This window comes from Diabrotica undecimpunctata, unplaced genomic scaffold, assembly GCF_040954645.1.
Source record: "Diabrotica undecimpunctata isolate CICGRU unplaced genomic scaffold, icDiaUnde3 ctg00000626.1, whole genome shotgun sequence".
Lineage (NCBI taxonomy): Eukaryota > Metazoa > Arthropoda > Insecta > Coleoptera > Chrysomelidae > Diabrotica > Diabrotica undecimpunctata.
In genome coordinates, this window is record NW_027311923.1 from 293,019 (window position 1) to 312,522 (window position 19,504).

The following is a 19,504-nucleotide window of genomic DNA, read 5'->3' on the forward strand; positions in this document are numbered from 1 at the left end:
TAAACAAGGCTTATCTCGTACCCAAGCCACTCCTAAATCTGAATTGAGTATTATTAATTCTCTACTCTAATATCCTGTATATTCTGCTATGTATTACTGTAACGAAATATTTTGCCTACCACATATTATTATTAAAGGGGGTTGAGAATTGGGGACAGAAATTATTGGGGCAGAGATGCAAAATAAATTGAAACTTATGCGAACGACTCTCACGGTTTATTTGGAGTAGCTGGGTCGTGCATAAGTGAATGGCAAAGGGGTTAGATTGGGGCAACTACAAAAATGAAACAAAGAGGTACTTACATCAATCTCCTGGAACAAATGAACAAACAAAACAACAGAAAGGATCTCTAGCTTTTTAAAATAAGGACGCCGCTTCGAGGTGCCAAATTATGACGATTACAACAACTAGTTGTAACTATTGAAATAATTATTAGAAATACAAAATATATCTTTTTAAATGAAACTCAAAAAAGGGGTTAGAGAGTTAATTAGGAGAAAACAATTAATCACCTATTGTTGTCTCACCACAAACAGTTACAAATATATATGGCACAAAAATACTATACTAATAGTTACAAAGATTTATACAAAAATAACAAAGAAGAAAAACTTACTAAATATGTCCTATCCGTTTACAAACTCTTAAAAGTTGGAGATACTACAATACTACAATACTTGCAAACGTTACTGGGCTATGATCTGTGGTAGAAATAAATTATTACAAATAAAGAAATATCTTTTTAAGTGAAACCATGTATAGAGGTTAACCTTCTTTAAAAACAAAAACGAAACTAATGTCAAAAAAATAATAAAGCTAGCTGTCATATGTTAACATTAAATTTTAAAACAGAGAACAAATAAAATGACAGCAATGGCCACACCCTAAAATTAACAATATTAATTATTACAATTTAAATTGTTATGAAAGCAAATTATTATTAAAAATTGTCTATCTTCATTTTAAAAATTGAAACAAAAAAGCTACCTGAGTTTCACTAAAATGCACTTGAGTTGTAAACTGGACTTCACTGGACTTTAAAATTTCTGGGAGAACTGGACTGGGAATCTCTGACGCACGAACAAAAAAACTGCATTTATAGTCTGGAACGACGACCAAGGACAAACAAAAATGAGGTTGAAGTGGCACTAAACGCAAACTTTGGACTTGGCTTCTTAAATCTCAACAATGGAACATGTTGTTATTTTCCAAATTTGTTGTATACGACACAAATTTCTTAGATACTAGAAAAATATAGAAATATTGACTACTCTTCCAAAACTGACACTTTACATACAGTATAATTCACTATTTCCAACAAATTTGCCGGCTTCTTGACCGACTAAATTAAATACGTCTGCTTCAATCGGCCATCTTTTCAAACCTCACTGTAACCACACATGAACTTTACACTGCTACACATTTTCCATGAGATGAAAAAAAACGAGGAAACATTACAAATTTGACGTAAAATTTGCCAACTGCCCCTAACAGCGACCTTATCGAGAGTGACTTAAAAATCATTCGCTTAACTTGGTATAAACAAAACACTTAACGGGAACGGAAACGCAAAATAGCCTAAAGCGGCTCTGATCAAAGAATATGCGTCAGCGAAATATAAACAAACTCTAAAAATGTGTTTATGTCAACTCGGCGACGCAAAAGGGAACTGAAAGAATTCGGTGTTTTAATACGTTCGATAGAAAATGAAATACACTAAAATTATATTTGGTGTTTTAATACATATACGAGAGAATTTCAATATATACCAAGGAATTTACAAATGACAGATTACTCGCAGGGAGATCTTTAAAACGTGACTGATCAGAATTATTGTCCGATAATAAAAAAAGCTACTACTACTACTACTACTACTACTACTTGTCGGTTTATAACGTTCTCCGCCGTTTTCCGACTTCCAATCGCCATTTAGACCGATTGTTCCATAGATCTTCTTCTATGGCCCTCTCTCTCAGTTCTTTATTTATTCCTTCGCTCCAACTTTTTCTTGGATTACCTCGTTTTCTCTTTTCTTCTGGTTGCCACTTTAGTATTTCTTTTGGCATTCGTTGTTCGTCCATTCTTTGTATGTGTCCGAACCAGATAAGTTGTTTTGTTGTAAGGTCATCTGTGATTGTTCGTTTGATTCCCATTATTTCTCTAATGCGTTCGTTGGTAATCCTTTCTCTTCTAGATCTTCCTGCGGCTCTTCTCCAAAAATCCATTTCCGTCGCTTTTAGCGTTGACAGTGTTCTTTCTTTCAGTGGCCATACCTCACAGCTGTATAAAGTGATACTTTTTACTATAGTCTCATATATCCTCTTTTTATTTTCTTTGCTGATGGATTGGAGTTAAAATGGTGTTTAACATTGTGATGGCTTTTCTTCCTGACGTATTTCTCTCTCTTATGGCTTTGTCTAATGTTCCATCTTGTGAAATAGTGATACCTAGGTATTTGTAGTCACAGCAGTGCTTTATCGTAGTGTTATCGTCTAATATGAGATCTTTTTGTTCTGCTCCAATGCACAGATATTCGGTTCTGCTCCAATTCAGAAAAAAGCTACTTTGATGTACTAATATTGTTCATTCGTTGTGCAGTGAACGTTTATTATGGATAAGTTAAACTGAGTCTTTATTCGTATAGTACAAATTCGTTCAATAACTGCTTAAAAATTTATTATGAGGTGTTTTAGTTTATTATTGACCATAAATGCTACCTTGTTTCCTGAATTGCTGCCAAATCAGTCTTGTATATTTTTTATTCACCGAGCAAGGCGCTTAACGCTCCCGGTCTATTCTAAGTTCTAATGTTCCAAGTGCCAATAGAGAAATCCATTTTCCGTTGCCAATATCGTTGCCTTTATGTCTGGCTATAATTCCGAGGCTTGTTTGCGGGTTTCGTTGTAGTGATTTTTTCCAAGGATTAGTCAACTTTTTTCTTTTATTATTTAGGCAGAGTTATTTAAATTTTATACTTAAAGAATTGAACAATTGTAATTTGTATTGCACTCCCTGCTAATAACTCTCGGTAGTTGATGCAGGGTTATTTTTGTTTAAATAAAAAAGGTAATACATATATGTATTTGCGTATTTGTTTCAAGTAGTTGCTTTAAATGAAGGTATTGTCTCATGGCGATAAATATTACTGTAACCTTTTTTTTATATTTTTCCTTGTATGTAAAATAATTCGTTCCTTTACAGGGAGCACTAAATTGCTATATAAAAAATGACGCAATTTTTTTTAAGCGTGCACATGTACAAACAAAGCAATTAGGCTATTATTATCCACTTAAAAAAAACTTGGAGTCTATAATTAAAACGCTTCTGTTTTCAGTTTGGATGTCTTTGCCGATAAGGATGACTGAACATAGGAGGGAGCCAATTTTGAACGACAAAGTAACTCTAGCTAAATGGCTTAAACATAATTCATTGTTGTTTTTAACTCTTATTGGTGTGATTTTGGGAGCTATAATAGGTAAGTAGAGCTTTTTAAGATAAGTTAATTATATTTAAATTACTACATCAGAATTTTTTTGACAATTCTGTATATACTTATTATATTCTCTATAGTCTATACCTTCTAAATATACCATGATATTATTCTCGTTTAATTTTGTTTTTTTGTTTTCACTGTATACATATATATATATATATATATATATATATATATATATATATATATGTATATATATATATATATATATATATATATATATATATATATGTATATATATATATATATATGTATATATATATATATATATATATACATATATTAAATTCAACAGTGTTCCGGGTTGAACCGCGTCGATTATTATTGCGCCGAGTTTTCGACATCCTCTTCGATGTCTTCTTCCGAGGTCTTAGTGTCCCGAGACCCAACACACTACCACACTGATCACTAATCAATGCATTACTGATGCTGGGAATAAAGGACGGTTCATTTATACCGTCGACGATGACGTGGTTTGGGTGGAGGTGGGCGTGGGGATCAGCGTATGAATTGGCGCAGTGATTGGCGCGTGGGTTGGCGCGAACATTTCTGACATTAGGATTTTGATTGACGGGTTTAGCGGACCATATTTTCTTTATCATAGGTTTCCAAGTCGAAGGTAATCGTATGCCGCCATCTCTTTTATTGAGACAATTTGACCTTTTTTCAATTTGTATGGCTTCTCGGATAATTCTTGGTTTATAGAAGAGAATGGGTGTTCTGCAGTTTTAAAAATCAATTTTGTGACCTGTATGAAGATGGTATTAACCTACAGCTGAAATTGAGTCGGAATTGCGAACAGAAATGGAATTTTCATAAATCTTATTTTTTATTCTACGATTTGTTTGGCCTATATATCGGAGGGCAATCTGCACAAGGAATTTCATAAACTCCGTGTTGTTCATTTGGAATGTCGTCTTTAATTGACCTGTGATGTAAGGAAGAAAAGCTTTCGTATAATGAGGGTCTGAGTCTTTGAGTTGAGATTGAGTAGAAGATCGATGTCTGTGCATGCTCCTTTTGATGCGATTTTCACAGTAACCGTTTTGGATGAGGGCTTGTTTTAAACTAGAAAACGCAGCGGGTCTCCTTTCATCCTCGCAAAGGCGTATTGATGTAGAGTCAAGCATATTAATGACTGAATTAATTTGTGAAGGGAGATGATGAGAGTTGGCATGCAAGTAACGATTGGAATGGGTGGTTTTTCGATGAACAGAATGAGGAAAACCTTGGCATAGGTTTTTCTTTATGATTACGTGGGGTAGGGAGGAATCAGTTTCCATCCCCATCGAGAACTGGATACTAGGATGTATACCATTCAGGTTGGTTTGAAAAAACACCAAAGCATCCCTCCAATGACAAATGTATCATCAACATATCGTAGCCAATATGTCAACATATCGTAGTTTGAGCATTGATTAGGATAGTGGTCGGGTCTACAAGTCTTTCATAAAGATATTGGCAATTACTGGAGATAGTGAGGAGCCCATTGTGGCACCATTTATTTGTCTGTAGAATTGATTTTGGGAGATAAAGTGAGTGTTGGACATACAATGGTTAATGAGATATAAGTGCTGGATACCGTATTTAGTTTTCAGAATGTTTAGAGTTTCGTCTATAGGAATGTTTGTAAAGAGTTAACCGATATCGAAACTTACTAGAATGTCTGACGGTGAGATAGGGTATTGTTTAGGAAGTTAGATGAAATGAAAAGAATTTTTAACGAAGAATGAAGTACTTGGCCAATGGTTGTGTGGGGCAGTTTTATGCAATGACAATAGGACGTAGATTAATATCGTTTTGTGAATTTTTGGTAGGCCATATATTCGAGGTGTTCTGGAAGACTTTTTACGAGGAATTAGAGATTGTTTTATAATGAAGAACAGGTTGCCAATGTGAGTCCATAATACTATGTAGTCTATGGCAAGTGAGCCAATAATAACAATCTTAAATAGTTTTTATTTAATAAGGTTGGTAAATTTTGGGCTACCGGTTTTAATGCTTACAATATTTGCCCCATCATCAGGCCCCGGTACGTTTTATTTTTATTTGTATTAAAAACTAAATGATATCAGATACAGGAAAGCTCTATAAACTAAGGAAGAGTTTAGTTTCAGTTCAGTTTCACTAAAAGACAGTTTTTGGAAATGTATTACATACTTAAACATCCGAATGTTCTCAATAAGAGAACGGGCGTTAGTAACTTGAGTCAAATCTATTATTTCTTAATCTTGCAGAACTGATTTGTATTTTAATTTTTCATACAGTTTCTTATCAGCTAATCAATAATCTTTTTATAAATTACATACCTTGTTGATTCTTTAAATAAATAATGAAATAAATTATTGAATATATTCAATAAATAATTAACTTAATATTAATAAACATATAATCAATAGTGCTGTATGCAAGCACTAGTTATGTCCTCACTGGTTAATGCAAAGTGGAGATCCACATTAATGATAGCGGTGTTAATAAAACCGTGTTCACTTCATTGATGTCAACTTACACCAACTTTGGCAACAGCCAGGTATGCTTTTTTGAAATTAACGCTTTGTTAGTTCGAGCTGCATTGAATGCTCTTGCTTTTCGGGTATACTCGTATTCATACGATTCCACTCAGTAGCGCACCTAGAATTTGCTCTAGGGGGGGGGGGGGGGTTTGGTTGGTCACCAAATTTTTTTTTATGATGCTACCTCCATTTTGAGTCCTTAAACTGTGTGAGTAACAGTGTCGGAATAGGATCCTGGGGGGGGGGGGGGTTTAACCCACAAAACACCCAGCTTGAAACAAGCCTACTTAATAATGTTACCTAAAGTTAAATATAAATCATAGTAAGTAATTTCTATTATTTGATAATTCGCGAACTCAAGCGACTGTGCTGCCGTTTTTTTGGAACTAGAGGAATTGGGATAAAAATGTAAACAAATCATCTGTTAACGTATGTATCAACGTCAGTTGAATGCTTGTCGTTTGTATTTGTATTCATTTGAACGATAGATCTATTTATATTGCTTATAATTAGGGAGACCAAAAACAAAAAGCCTAGTAATAGTAACAAAATGTGTTCAGTTCCTCAGTGTTCTGCGAGAGCAACGAAGGATATCTCCTTGCATTATTTTCCCCGAAATGAAATGGAGAAGAAGGAATGGGGTCGTGTACCTCGCATTGGAAAGAAAATATCCGCACCTAGAATTTGCTCTAGGGGGGGGGGGGGTTTGGTTGGTCACCAAATTTTTTTTTATGATGCTACCTCCATTTTGAGTCCTTAAACTGTGTGAGTAACAGTGTCGGAATAGGATCCTGGGGGGGGGGGTTTAACCCACAAAACACCCAGCTTGAAACAAGCCTACTTAATAATGTTACCTAAAGTTAAATATAAATCATAGTAAGTACTTACTTACTTACTTAATCAGTAGACCCATTTGTACCTTTCGGTGTTGGGCCGTTTAAAATACAATTCATTACATTACACTATTTGACGGTCTTCTGAGGTGTCCTAGCTCTTAACGAACTTTCTCCATTCCTTCCTATTGGATGCCATCTGTGTTGCTTCCTGCCAAGTCTTACCCTTACTCTGTAGTATCTGCGAGATGTCACTGTTCCATTCTTTAATGGGTCTTCCTCTTCTGTTCTTCCCTATTGGTTTGGCGTCCCACACTCTTTTAACTTGTCTATTATTGTCCATCCGGATTAGATGTCTGAACCATGCCAATTTTTTCTCTTTGATTGACTCGAGTATCGGTTTGATTTTGAGTATTTCTCTTATTTCTTCATTTCTGATTCTATCAGTTCTTTTTACTCCTATCGTTCTTCTGAGGTATTTCATCTCTGCTGCCTGAATTCTGCTCTGATGTCTTTTGTTTAATATCCAATTTTCTGCTCCATATGTCACTGTAGGTCTATATATTGTTTTGTATATTGTCATCTTGGTCTTTGTTGATATTTCTTTGTTATTAAGGAATCCTCTATTTAGTGCTTGGAATAGTTTTCCTGTGTTTTTCATTCTGTTGTTAAGATCATCCTCGATGTCTCCTTTGTTGTTGATTACTGTACCTAAGTATTTGTATGAATTTGTCTGTATTATTTTTTGTTGGTCTATCATTACTTCTATTTGATCTTCCATCCCTTGTTTCCTTGATATTTTCATTATTTGAGTCTTCTCTTTGTTTACGTTTAAGTTGTATTTGCTTGCTTCTAGGTTCCATTTCTCTAAGTTGTATTTCAGTTTTTCTGCAGTTTCCGCAATTAATACTATGTCGTCTGCAAATATACACATCTCAGCATTTATCATTTGCATTCTGTTCCAACCGATGCAGTATTTCTTGAATGTTTTCTTACATTCTTTCACTATCTCATCTATTACATTTATGAATAGTACTGGGCTGAGACTTCCCCCTTGTCTAACTCCTTGGGTTGTTTCAAATGGTTCTGACTGTATATTCAACATTCTTACTGTATTTGTTGTTCTCATGTATATACTCTTTGTTGCTTCTATCAGCTCTTCACTTACTTGTTTCTTCTTTAGGCTTTCCCATATATCTTTTCTTTTGACTGAGTCGAATGCTTTTTCCATGTCTATAAAGCTCAGATGTATTTCTTTATTTTTCTTTAAGGCTTTTTCTATTACTTGTTGCATGGTGAATATATGGTCTTGTGTGTTGTGTCCTTTCCTGAATCCACTTTGTACATCCTCTAATTTATGTTCTATTTCTTTTCTAATTTTCCTTTCTATTATGGTTTCGTATACTTTTGCTGCTACACATAGTAGTGATATACCTCTATAGTCCCTACAGTCTCTTGTGTTTCCTTTCTTGTATATAGGTATAATTACTGCATTTGTCCATTCTCTGGGTATTACTTTTCTCTTCCATATTAGGTTATATATGTATAACAATTTTTCTTTTGCTTTTACTCCTATATATTTCATCATTTCTGGTGCTACTTCATCGCTTCCTGGTGCTTTTCCAATCTTTATCTTTCTTATTGCTTCTTCCAGTTCTTCTTTTTCTATAGTTTCTGTATTTTCCGTGTTTCTCATGGATACTCTCCTGTTGTGGCTTTCCTTCTCCATTGTATTCGCTTGATTTCCATTCAGTATCAGCTGAAAATGTTCCCTCCATCTTTCCATTATTGTCTTATCGTCGTTTATTATTGTTCCTTCCTTGTTCATTATTTGTTTCAGTTTCGTTTCTTTGTTGCTTCTTAGGTTTTTCAGTGTTCTGTGCTGTTTTCTTCCATTTTTTCCCCGAATTTTTCCCAACTTTTCTTTTTCTCTTTCTTAACTATCTCTTTAACTTTTGTTCTTTGTCTCTTATAATTTTCATATTTTTGTTGCGTTTTGTCTTGGATGTATTCTTTTCATAATTTCTTTTTTTCTTTTATTTCTCTTTTCACTTCATCGTTCCACCAAGATGTTCGCTTTCCTCGGTTGTTATGTCTTGTGGTTCCACATATTGATTTAGCTGTTTTTATCATCGCATTTTGAAATTTTCCCCATTCTTCTTCTATTGTTTCTGTTATTTCATGTTCATTATCCATCTCTTTCTCTAGTCCTTCTGAGTATCTAATTCTCGTTGTTTCTTCCCTTAGTTTATAAATTTTTATTATTTCTTTGTGTTTTCTGTTTATGTTCTCATTTCTTTTTATTTCTTTTCTTTTGCTTTTGAATGTGGTTTCTAGTAGATAGTGGTCACTACCAATTTCATAACTTCTTTTTACCCTTACGTCTCTTATCCAGTTCTTCTCTGTTTTTTGCACTATAGTATAGTCTATAATTGATTGTTCGTCTCTTGATTTGACTTCTCTTGTGATATTGTGTATCCTTTTATGTTGGAAGTGTGTGTTCATAATCACCAGGTTATTGTCTAGACAGAATTCGAGTAGTAATTTTCCATTTTTGTTTAGTTTGTCCTCCCCATAAGGTCCGATGACATTGTTCCATTTTTCTGTTTCTTTCCCCACTCTACTGTTCATGTCTCCTATAATCACAATTTTCTCTGTACAATCATTTATCACTTCTTGTAATTTGTCCCAGAATTCATTCTTTTCGTTTTTTGTTGCGTCTTCATCTGGTCCATAACATATGATTAGGTTTGTATTGGTTTCCTCTGTATCCATATCTATGTCTACTCTTAGTATACGTTCGTTGTAATATATCCAATTTTTTATTTTGTTGATACTCTCCTTCTTTATCATGCACGCTACTCCTGCCTGAGCTCTCTTCGTTTCTTCCACTCCACTGTATATTAGTAACATTCCGTTTTCTAATATTATTGATCCTTTTCCTTTTTTCTTTGTCTCTGTTATAGCTACTATTTCAATGTTCTTATCTCTAATTTCTTCCCCCAGTTCTATTTCCTTCCCATTTATACCTCTCACATTCCATGATGCCATTTTCCAAATTGTTTTGTTCTTTTCTGTGTTTAAGTTGTACTTCAATTTGTTTTTACTCCCGTTTGTGTTATTATCTTTAGATCTGCTCATGTCCCTGTTCTGTGCCTGTTTTGTTTCTCGGTCCGTTATTGTGTTTTCTTCAGCTAGTTTTTTGAACTAGTTGGTTCTGTATTGTATGTTATTTTTTCTATCTGGCTTGTTTTTTGATTCCATTTCCACTTAATGCCTTCAATAATTATGAAACCATATCCAATTTTTGTCCTTTTTCCATTAGTCTTTTCATCTGCTGCTATCTTCCTAAGATTTCCTTGTATCTCTATCTCTTTTAATGTTAGGTCACATTCTATATATACTTTATGTTGCTTATAGTTTATTAGTTTACCCTTGGCTTTCAGTATTTTCATTTTATCTTCGAATTTTTTACATTCGATAACGCACATTGTTTCATTTATCTTTTGTACCCTATTTATTTCTGATTTTACTCCCATTTTTGTTTCTATGAAGTTCTCCAGTTGCTCTGCTTCTATTGTGTCTATTGGTAAGCCTCTCATAATTAGGTTATTTTTCTTCTTTTCTTTCTGACATGCTTCCAATGCTATTTCTATTTTATCTATTTTTTGTTTCATCGCTGTCATTTCTTTCTTTAGATTTTCATTTTCTCTTATTATTTCTTTCATTTGCAATTTGTATTGCAAATGAAAGAAATAATAGGAATATCGGAATATAGGAATAAGAGGAATATCGTTTTGTGAATTTTTGGTAGGCCATATATTCGAGGTGTTCTGGAAGACTTTTTACGAGGAATTAGAGATTGTTTTATAATGAAGAACAGGTTGCCAATGTGAGTCCATAATACTATGTAGTCTATGGCAAGTGAGCCAATAATAACAATCTTAAATAGTTTTTATTTAATAAGGTTGGTAAATTTTGGGCTACCGGTTTTAATGCTTACAATATTTGCCCCATCATCAGGCCCCGGTACGTTTTATTTTTATTTGTATTAAAAACTAAATGATATCAGATACAGGAAAGCTCTATAAACTAAGGAAGAGTTTAGTTTCAGTTCAGTTTCACTAAAAGACAGTTTTTGGAAATGTATTACATACTTAAACATCCGAATGTTCTCAATAAGAGAACGGGCGTTAGTAACTTGAGTCAAATCTATTATTTCTTAATCTTGCAGAACTGATTTGTATTTTAATTTTTCATACAGTTTCTTATCAGCTAATCAATAATCTTTTTATAAATTACATACCTTGTTGATTCTTTAAATAAATAATGAAATAAATTATTGAATATATTCAATAAATAATTAACTTAATATTAATAAACATATAATCAATAGTGCTGTATGCAAGCACTAGTTATGTCCTCACTGGTTAATGCAAAGTGGAGATCCACATTAATGATAGCGGTGTTAATAAAACCGTGTTCACTTCATTGATGTCAACTTACACCAACTTTGGCAACAGCCAGGTATGCTTTTTTGAAATTAACGCTTTGTTAGTTCGAGCTGCATTGAATGCTCTTGCTTTTCGGGTATACTCGTATTCATACGATTCCACTCAGTAGCGCACCTAGAATTTGCTCTAGGGGGGGGGGGGGGTTTGGTTGGTCACCAAATTTTTTTTTATGATGCTACCTCCATTTTGAGTCCTTAAACTGTGTGAGTAACAGTGTCGGAATAGGATCCTGGGGGGGGGGGTTTAACCATCGAGCAAAAAGACAAAAGAGGGAATGTAAAGGTAGTGGGGGCAAAAATATTGTTAGACAGGAAGTGCCATCTTGAGAGGCCAAATTAAACAAGGAAAGAGAGTCTTTCCTTGTTTAAGAAATCAAATTTAGTTGGGTTATGTTATTATTTGTCCCAACTGTCACATGAAATCTTATTTATATTGAAGTTTTTTAACAATTGTTTCACATTTTAGACTGTTATCGTTAATATTTAATTAAAATTTTCTCGTCTAAGACACATTCTGAAAACTATTTTATAGCTACTGTTAATAAGTGTCGGAAAATTTAAATTTGGCGCATTCGCATTTCCGGATATGTCCGCCATCAGAGGCCACTTTTTTGGTCGCCTTTTCATAACGATTTGATTCCCTCTTTTGTCTTTTTGCTCGATGGGTTTAACCCACAAAACACCCAGCTTGAAACAAGCCTACTTAATAATGTTACCTAAAGTTAAATATAAATCATAGTAAGTAATTTCTATTATTTGATAATTCGCGAACTCAAGCGACTGTGCTGCCGTTTTTTTGGAACTAGAGGAATTGGGATAAAAATGTAAACAAATCATCTGTTAACGTATGTATCAACGTCAGTTGAATGCTTGTCGTTTGTATTTGTATTCATTTGAACGATAGATCTATTTATATTGCTTATAATTAGGGAGACCAAAAACAAAAAGCCTAGTAATAGTAACAAAATGTGTTCAGTTCCTCAGTGTTCTGCGAGAGCAACGAAGGATATCTCCTTGCATTATTTTCCCCGAAATGAAATGGAGAAGAAGGAATGGGGTCGTGTACCTCGCATTGGAAAGAAAATATCGAAATACATGAATGTATGCAGTTTACATTTTGCAGAGAATGACTATTTTCTACCAAGTAAGTAACTATTTAAATAATTGGCAATAGTATATCCAATCCTGCATGGTATTTTAATAAAAGACTTAACATATGAGTTACATATTTTGATTTTGTTACACTTCTTAAGTGTGTCATACGTGTGTTACACGCTTAATAGTGTTTTTATTTTCAGGTGTAACTAGTCACAAAAGATTAAAAAAAAAGGTAATATTCCATCCCAGAACCTTTCTACAAGGAGGTTTGATAGAACAATATCTTCACCTCAGAAGCAGGCTAGAGCTGCAAGAGTAGCTCGAGGACAAGCCCTTGTACATGAAAATGGCTGCTCAACCACATGTATAAAAGATGCAATATCTACATCACCTGCACAAGATGAAGGGATAAATTTAATGAAGGAAATTTTTACAGCTGCAGAAAATGATCCTGGTTTTAAGACTTATTTGACTGATAAAGGTGTACAAGTTACAGAATCAATAATAAATGAACGTAGAAAATCCACATTGGAGGATATGCTGAAAACAAATAGAGATGTGAATGCATTCACAGGGATCCAGTCAATTATTCTACTTAATAAAATATGTTTAGCTGCCAGTATACTAGAAAAGAAAGATGCCAAACTTTTGCACTTATCATTACGTCAGCGTATAATACTAGTGTTTGTAAAGTTAAAAATTGACCTTTCATTTAGATGTTTATCTGTATTATTTGGGGTATCAGCAAATACTTTTAAAAATTACTTTCATGTGACAGTTGAAGTACTACATAAAGTATTACAACCTGCTGTACCACAGCTGGCACAAGAAACAGTTTTGAAACGAATGCCAACTTGTCCAACGTCCTAATACCCGAATAATACTTGATTGCACAGAAATTCCTGTGGGAAAAAATAGGTGTTTAAAGTGCCGCATAATGTCCTATTTTTATTATAAAGGTGATCAGACAGTGAAAGTACTTATTGGTATTGCACCTTCAGGTTTGATCACATTTGTAAGCCAAGTATATGGAGGTAGAACTTCAGACAAGGAAATTTTTGTGCAATCAAATATAATTGATAAGTTAATCTCTAATGTACATGCAATAATGGTCGACAAACGATTTTTTAATTGAAAATGAATGCTTGGAAAATAATATAAAACTGATACGTCCACCATTTCTAGGCAAAACAAAGCAATTCTCAGCCCAAGATGCACTATCAACTGCTGAAATAGCTGCAGCTCGTGTTCATGTCGAAAGGACAATAATTCAACGAATGAAAATTTTTAAAGTCCTTAAAGGACGAATTAATTTATATATGGTTCCATATATGTACTCAATTTGTAAACATTATTGCAGGAATTGTAAATCTTTCCACACCAGTTCTTAATTTTGATAAATATACAATTTAGGCTGTTTAAACATTATTTTTTACATTTTTAATTGTTAAACATTGTATTCTTTTTACTCTAATAAAAAGCTAAAAAAATCATATATTAAAACTAAAATTTATCCTAATTATACATATTACACAAAACAGGTAAAATTTTATAAAAATATGCATTTTTAATTACTGACAACATCTCTCCTGTGAAGTGGGTGTCAAATGGTATTACAATTATAATACTGGATTTATTATATGAGCAATATATGACAAAGTGACAGAAGTCTAATCCACTTAATAACATCTGCAATTGTACTTGGCCATAATATTGATGATTGGTCTTTAAAGTTAATTTTCTCTCGTGCATATTCAGATATTTTAAGTCTTCTATCACATCACAGCAAGTTCTGGTTCTGCCTGCTAAATGACACTTCACTTCTACACACCATTTTTTGTCTACTATTCCATCAATACTTACACCCAAGCATGAAGCACTTGATGGTACAATAATGCCAATACGTTCAACTTTGTTGCCCGATTGTTGTTGATAGGCGTTTAAAGCTTCTCCTTCAAATATTTTCCCATGACGAGTTGCAATGTTGCCCTTGAAGTGAGTGTCAAATAGTGACTTTAGTTTCAAAAACCCAGTTTGGATTTTTATTTTTATAATAAGTGTAAACACTGTAGCAAGTAGTCCCAGTAATCCTCATTCTTCGAGCATTCCGCCACACTTCACCAGACTGAGAAATAGTTGCCCTATATAAATTTATGCCATTTTCATGAGCAACACAAATATTTCTTTGTTATAAAAGTTTATCAAGTCATCACTTAGTTCCATTGTAAAACTTATAATATTGTCAAACAAAGGTAACAACTTATTGTTACTAAAAATGTCATGGTACATAGCTAATTGTAATAAATTACTTTGTGACAGTTCTGCTTCTACTAAATTAAGGTTTTCACTTTTTGACAAACTGAATTGCAGTTCTGATCCTTCTGCATCAGAAAGTAGAATGTCTAAAACACTGATCTCAGCATTACTATCAAGACGACTTTCAACTGCTGCTTGAGAATTAGTTTTCCCCATGTGACAGAAACCATTTATAGGGGTTGCTTTTTCATAAACAGTGTTCTCTTTTTTCAATTTTCCCCATTGTTGCGTCGTATCTGTACTACTTAGGTCTTCCAAGTTCTAAATGGACCATCTACAACCAAAATAACATCTTCTTCTTCTTCTTCTTCGTCTAGCCATTCACGTCCACATCTGAACATAAGCCTCTTCAAGTCTTCCTTTCCATTGTTTTTTATTGTACGCTACTTGTAGCCAATTTTTCCCGGCAGTCCTTTTCAGATCATCTGTCCATCTCATAGGAGGTCTGCCTCTGGGTCTTTTATGTTGGTATGGTCTCCAGGTTAAAATTGATCTGTGCAATTTGTTTAGATCGCTCCTAGCTACATGTCCAGCGTATTCCCATTTCAAATTTATTGATTTTTGCACCACATCGGTGACTTTGGTTTTCTGTCTTATCCATGTGTTTGTTTTCTTGTCCTTAAGTGATATACCTAGCATTGCTCTTTCCATCGCGTGTTTGGTGACTCTAAGTATATTCATATTCTTTTTTGTGATTGTCCATGTTTGTGCCGCATAAGTTAATATCAGAATAATGCATGCATCAAAAACTTTAGATCTAAGATGTAATTGAATTTGTTGATTTCTGAGTATATAGTTCAATTTACCGAATGCTGTCCAAGCTAACTTTCTTCTTCTTTTTAATTCTTCAGTTTGAATTTCCCTATTTAGTATTATTTTTTGTCCTAAGTATATATATTCTTCAACTTTTTCTATAACTTTATCGTTTATTATTGTCACGGTGTCTTCGGAGTGCATGACTTTTGTTTTGTTTAAATTAATTTTCAGTCCTATTTTAGAAGATTCGGTATGTAGTTCTAACAGCATGGTTTGCATTTCTTGTAGGTCAGTAGCTATCAGGATTATGTCATCTGCAAATCGTAGATTACTGAGGTAGCGGCCATTGATGTTTATTCCCTTATATTTCCAATTTAGGTTTTTAAAAACGTCCTCCAAAACTAAGGTGAACAGTTTGGGTGATAAAGTATCTCCCTGTTTGACTCCCCTGTTTAATGGTACAGGGTTCGTGTGTTCATTTTCATTTAGGTAGTATGTAGCTGTAGCTTGGTTCATAGTTTCTTTTATTAAGTTAATATATCTGCTGTCTATTCTACAATTTTGCATTGCGTTTATTACGGCCGTGTGTTCTATGGTATCGAAAGCTTTTTCGTAGTCTACAAATGCTAGGAAAACTGGAAACTTGTATTCGTTACATTTTTCTATTAATATTTTTGTGGTTAACAGGTGATCGGAAGTTGAATCCATCCATCCAATGGCGCTACAGCCCAAATCGGGCCTTGGCCTCCTTCAACAGGCTTCTCCAACCATCTCTATTTACCGCTGTTCTTTTCCATGAACGCATTCCCAGGCAGTTCCTGGCATCCTCATCGACTTCATCTTCCCATCTCTTTTTAGGTCTTCCAACAGGTCTTTTTCCCTGCATTCTTGCATTTAATAATTTTCTGGGGATTCTATTCTCATGCATGCGGACCACGTGCCCTGCCCATCGTAATCTCTGCAGTTTAGTATGTTGTGCTAGAGTTGGTTCGCTATATTGCTCGTATATTTCTCTATTGTACCTAATTCGCCAGTTGTTGTTTTCACTTATTGGGCCCAGGATCCTACGTAATATTTTTCTTTCAAACACATCTAATGCATTGGCAGATTTCTGTGTCACCACCCATGTTTCGCAACCATAACTTACTATGGGCCTGATTATTGTTTTATAGACCCGGAGTTTTGTTTTCCTTTTTTTTTGTTTTCTTTTCTGATCGGAAGTTGAATAGCCTTTTCTAAAACCTGCCTGTTCATATGGTTGGTATTCGTCTAATTTCCTTGTTAGTCGAGTAGTTATGACTTTGGTGAGTATTTTAAACAGGTGTGACAGTAGGCTGATGGGTCTGTAGTTTTCCAATTTTCGACTATCACCTTTCTTGTGTAATAAGATTACTTTAGAGTTGTTCCAGCTCTTAGAGACTTTGCCCTGATGTAAACAACTGTCCACAAGCTTAGTTACAATTGCAATTATTTTCTTACCTCCTTCTAATATCATATCTGTGGTAATATTATCTTCTCCTGCAGCTTTATTTCTCTTCATATTTTCCAATGCTGTAGTTACCTCTGAAATTCTTACTTTTGCCATTATTTCTGATCCAACATTTTTTATTAATTTCCGTGCTGGTCTCATCTCATCATCTTGTTGATGTGTTCTGTAAAGTTCTGTGTAAAATTCTTCTATTCGTGTCAGTATGTTTTCTCTAGTTGTGATTTCATTTTCGTCTTTTCCCATTAATGATATCATCTGACGTCGTCCTAGTGTCGGTCTGAGGCATTTCATACTCTTATTTTTTTCAATAGTTGCTCTTATTAATTTTTCGTTTTCTTTTCTTTTTGTTGTCTGATTCCTTTTCTAATCTGCCTATTAAGTTCTCTATATTCGTCGGTTCCCTTTTTGTTAGATTTATTTAAGATCTTCCTTCTTTTTATTTGTTGTAATATTTCTTTGTCTAATTCATTGTATGTTGTTTTTGGTTTTTTCAGTTGCAGAAGGCTTTTATTCACTGTTTCGGTAATAAGGTTATTCAAATCATCAATATCATTGGAGTTTATCTGCTGCATGCTAACTTGATTTAAAAATAAAAATTTAAAAATAACATATATATTGTCAATTCTTACAAAAATAAATATGTATTTTTACCGAAAAACAAAGAGCAAAACAGCAACAACGTGTTTGCATTTCCCAGAGGCTCCAGCTTTACAGGTACACTTGCAATTGAAAGTCTTTTTCGAATCGGTTGACAGGATTTGAATTCGTATTTGTTGCGGTAATCCTTTCAGATTGCTGGTTTGCAAACATAATGCCTCAAGTTTTACCTGAACTTCATTTTTTTAGGTTACTCCGCACATATTATTATGTGATTGGCACCTAGCACTGCTTGTCCTTCAATCAAAGGTCCTTTTCTATCCATATTAATCATATTAATATGGTCCATATGGTCCATATTAATTATACAACAAACGTTATCCCAATTATATCCACCATATTGATACAGCTGCACTGCCACCTATAGTCGATTGAATTCGCAAATATCAGTGCTAATTTGGAACTTTGTTTGTCTTCCATTTTGGATAGTTTTGTTCTGTTACTTATATAAAGTTTTTTTACAGTACTTTTCTTTGAACATTTTATATCTTACTTCACGGGAATCCATCCACGAAGAGGGCATTGAGTATAGTTTGTAGAGCTGAAGTTATGTTGTTTCGAAAAACATCCTTGTATGCTATAGGTTTTGAAGATTAGTCTTTAATAATGGGAATTCTATAGTGCCCGGTCAATGGAATTGACACATTTTATTGATATCACGAGAATCGTAAAAAATAGCAAAGATCGCACAACGTTTATTTATTTAACAGTTTTACAGAGACTCACTTCATTTGCGGCAAAATTCAAAAATTGCGTATTAAATCTGCACTTTTCGCCTTTAAAACGCATTTTTTTCATGGGATACTTTAATTAAATGATATCGAATTTTTACCGTCAAGTTGATACAAAGTTAATTAAAAAGATTGATTTCGCGCGCGTAACTGACATTCAAAATCGGCGGTCGCTTCAAGCGTTGTTTCTGAGAGAACGGTTCATTCTACACAAAAAGTGCTAATAAACAGTTCTGTTCAACATTAACTCAGCTACATTTTTTGTTTCAAATATTTTTTCTACAGCGTACAGATTCTTGGTAAATCAACTTTTTCCAAAAAATTTTGAATAAAATCCTTTATAAAAAGGTATATAAAAAACCCAGTTGGGCTATGTTGAATTGACAAAACGTTTTCGGAATAAGTATTCAATCATCAGTGTCCTAAAATAGTATTTAACCACTTAATTAAAAAGAACATGAAATAATTTAAGTTTTGACTAAGGTTAATGTAAAATGTGGTTAATACTTACTAGTTAATACATGGATGTAGCCACTAAATATGTGGGTAAAAACCCTTTAAAAATTATTAAATAAAATTTGGTTTACATTATGTCTAATTTACAGTTGAGATGTTAAAGTTACCGTTGGATTGGTAACATGGCGACATATGACTCTACATTAGTTGCGAGTCCTGAGACGGTATGTCTACGAGGACTTTGTCAAAGCAACTGATTGAAATGACAATCTTGGCAGGTTATGACGGAAGTTATGACAGAGCAGTCAGTGTAACTGTATATGTCTATTTAAGACAGAAGCCAACGTTGTTTAAAATTGTGAAAGTTGAAATAAAATAAAATTATAACAGTATCAACCATCAATGTTATTGTTTTAAATTATGTATGTGAAATGAAATTGTGGTGAGAAAATTAATTACTTTTTCCGTTTAGGGGGATGTTTGGGGGTAGCAGCGATAAACTTTTTTACATATTTTTGCGGTCTTAACATTGACATTCTCAGCAAAATTTATCTTGTGTGATTTTTAGAGGTTGAGTGGCATTTTCGTTTCTGACGACTGGAGTATTACAGTTATACTATTAAGTTGATCGAAACAATGTTTAATTAT

General features: G+C 33.8%; 1 protein-coding gene across 2 annotated transcripts in view; it reads left to right on the forward strand.

The window, feature by feature from the left end:
- LOC140431296 (excitatory amino acid transporter-like) overlaps nucleotides 1-19,504 on the forward strand; it is an 86,718-nt gene that overhangs the window by 21,337 nt on the left and 45,877 nt on the right. For both annotated transcript variants that reach the window (XM_072519230.1, XM_072519229.1), the window contains exon 2: nucleotides 3,336-3,476. In XM_072519230.1, coding sequence (XP_072375331.1) covers nucleotides 3,341-3,476 — 136 coding nt within the window. In that variant the 5' untranslated portion in view covers nucleotides 3,336-3,340. The remainder of the gene's footprint in view (nucleotides 1-3,335; nucleotides 3,477-19,504) is intronic.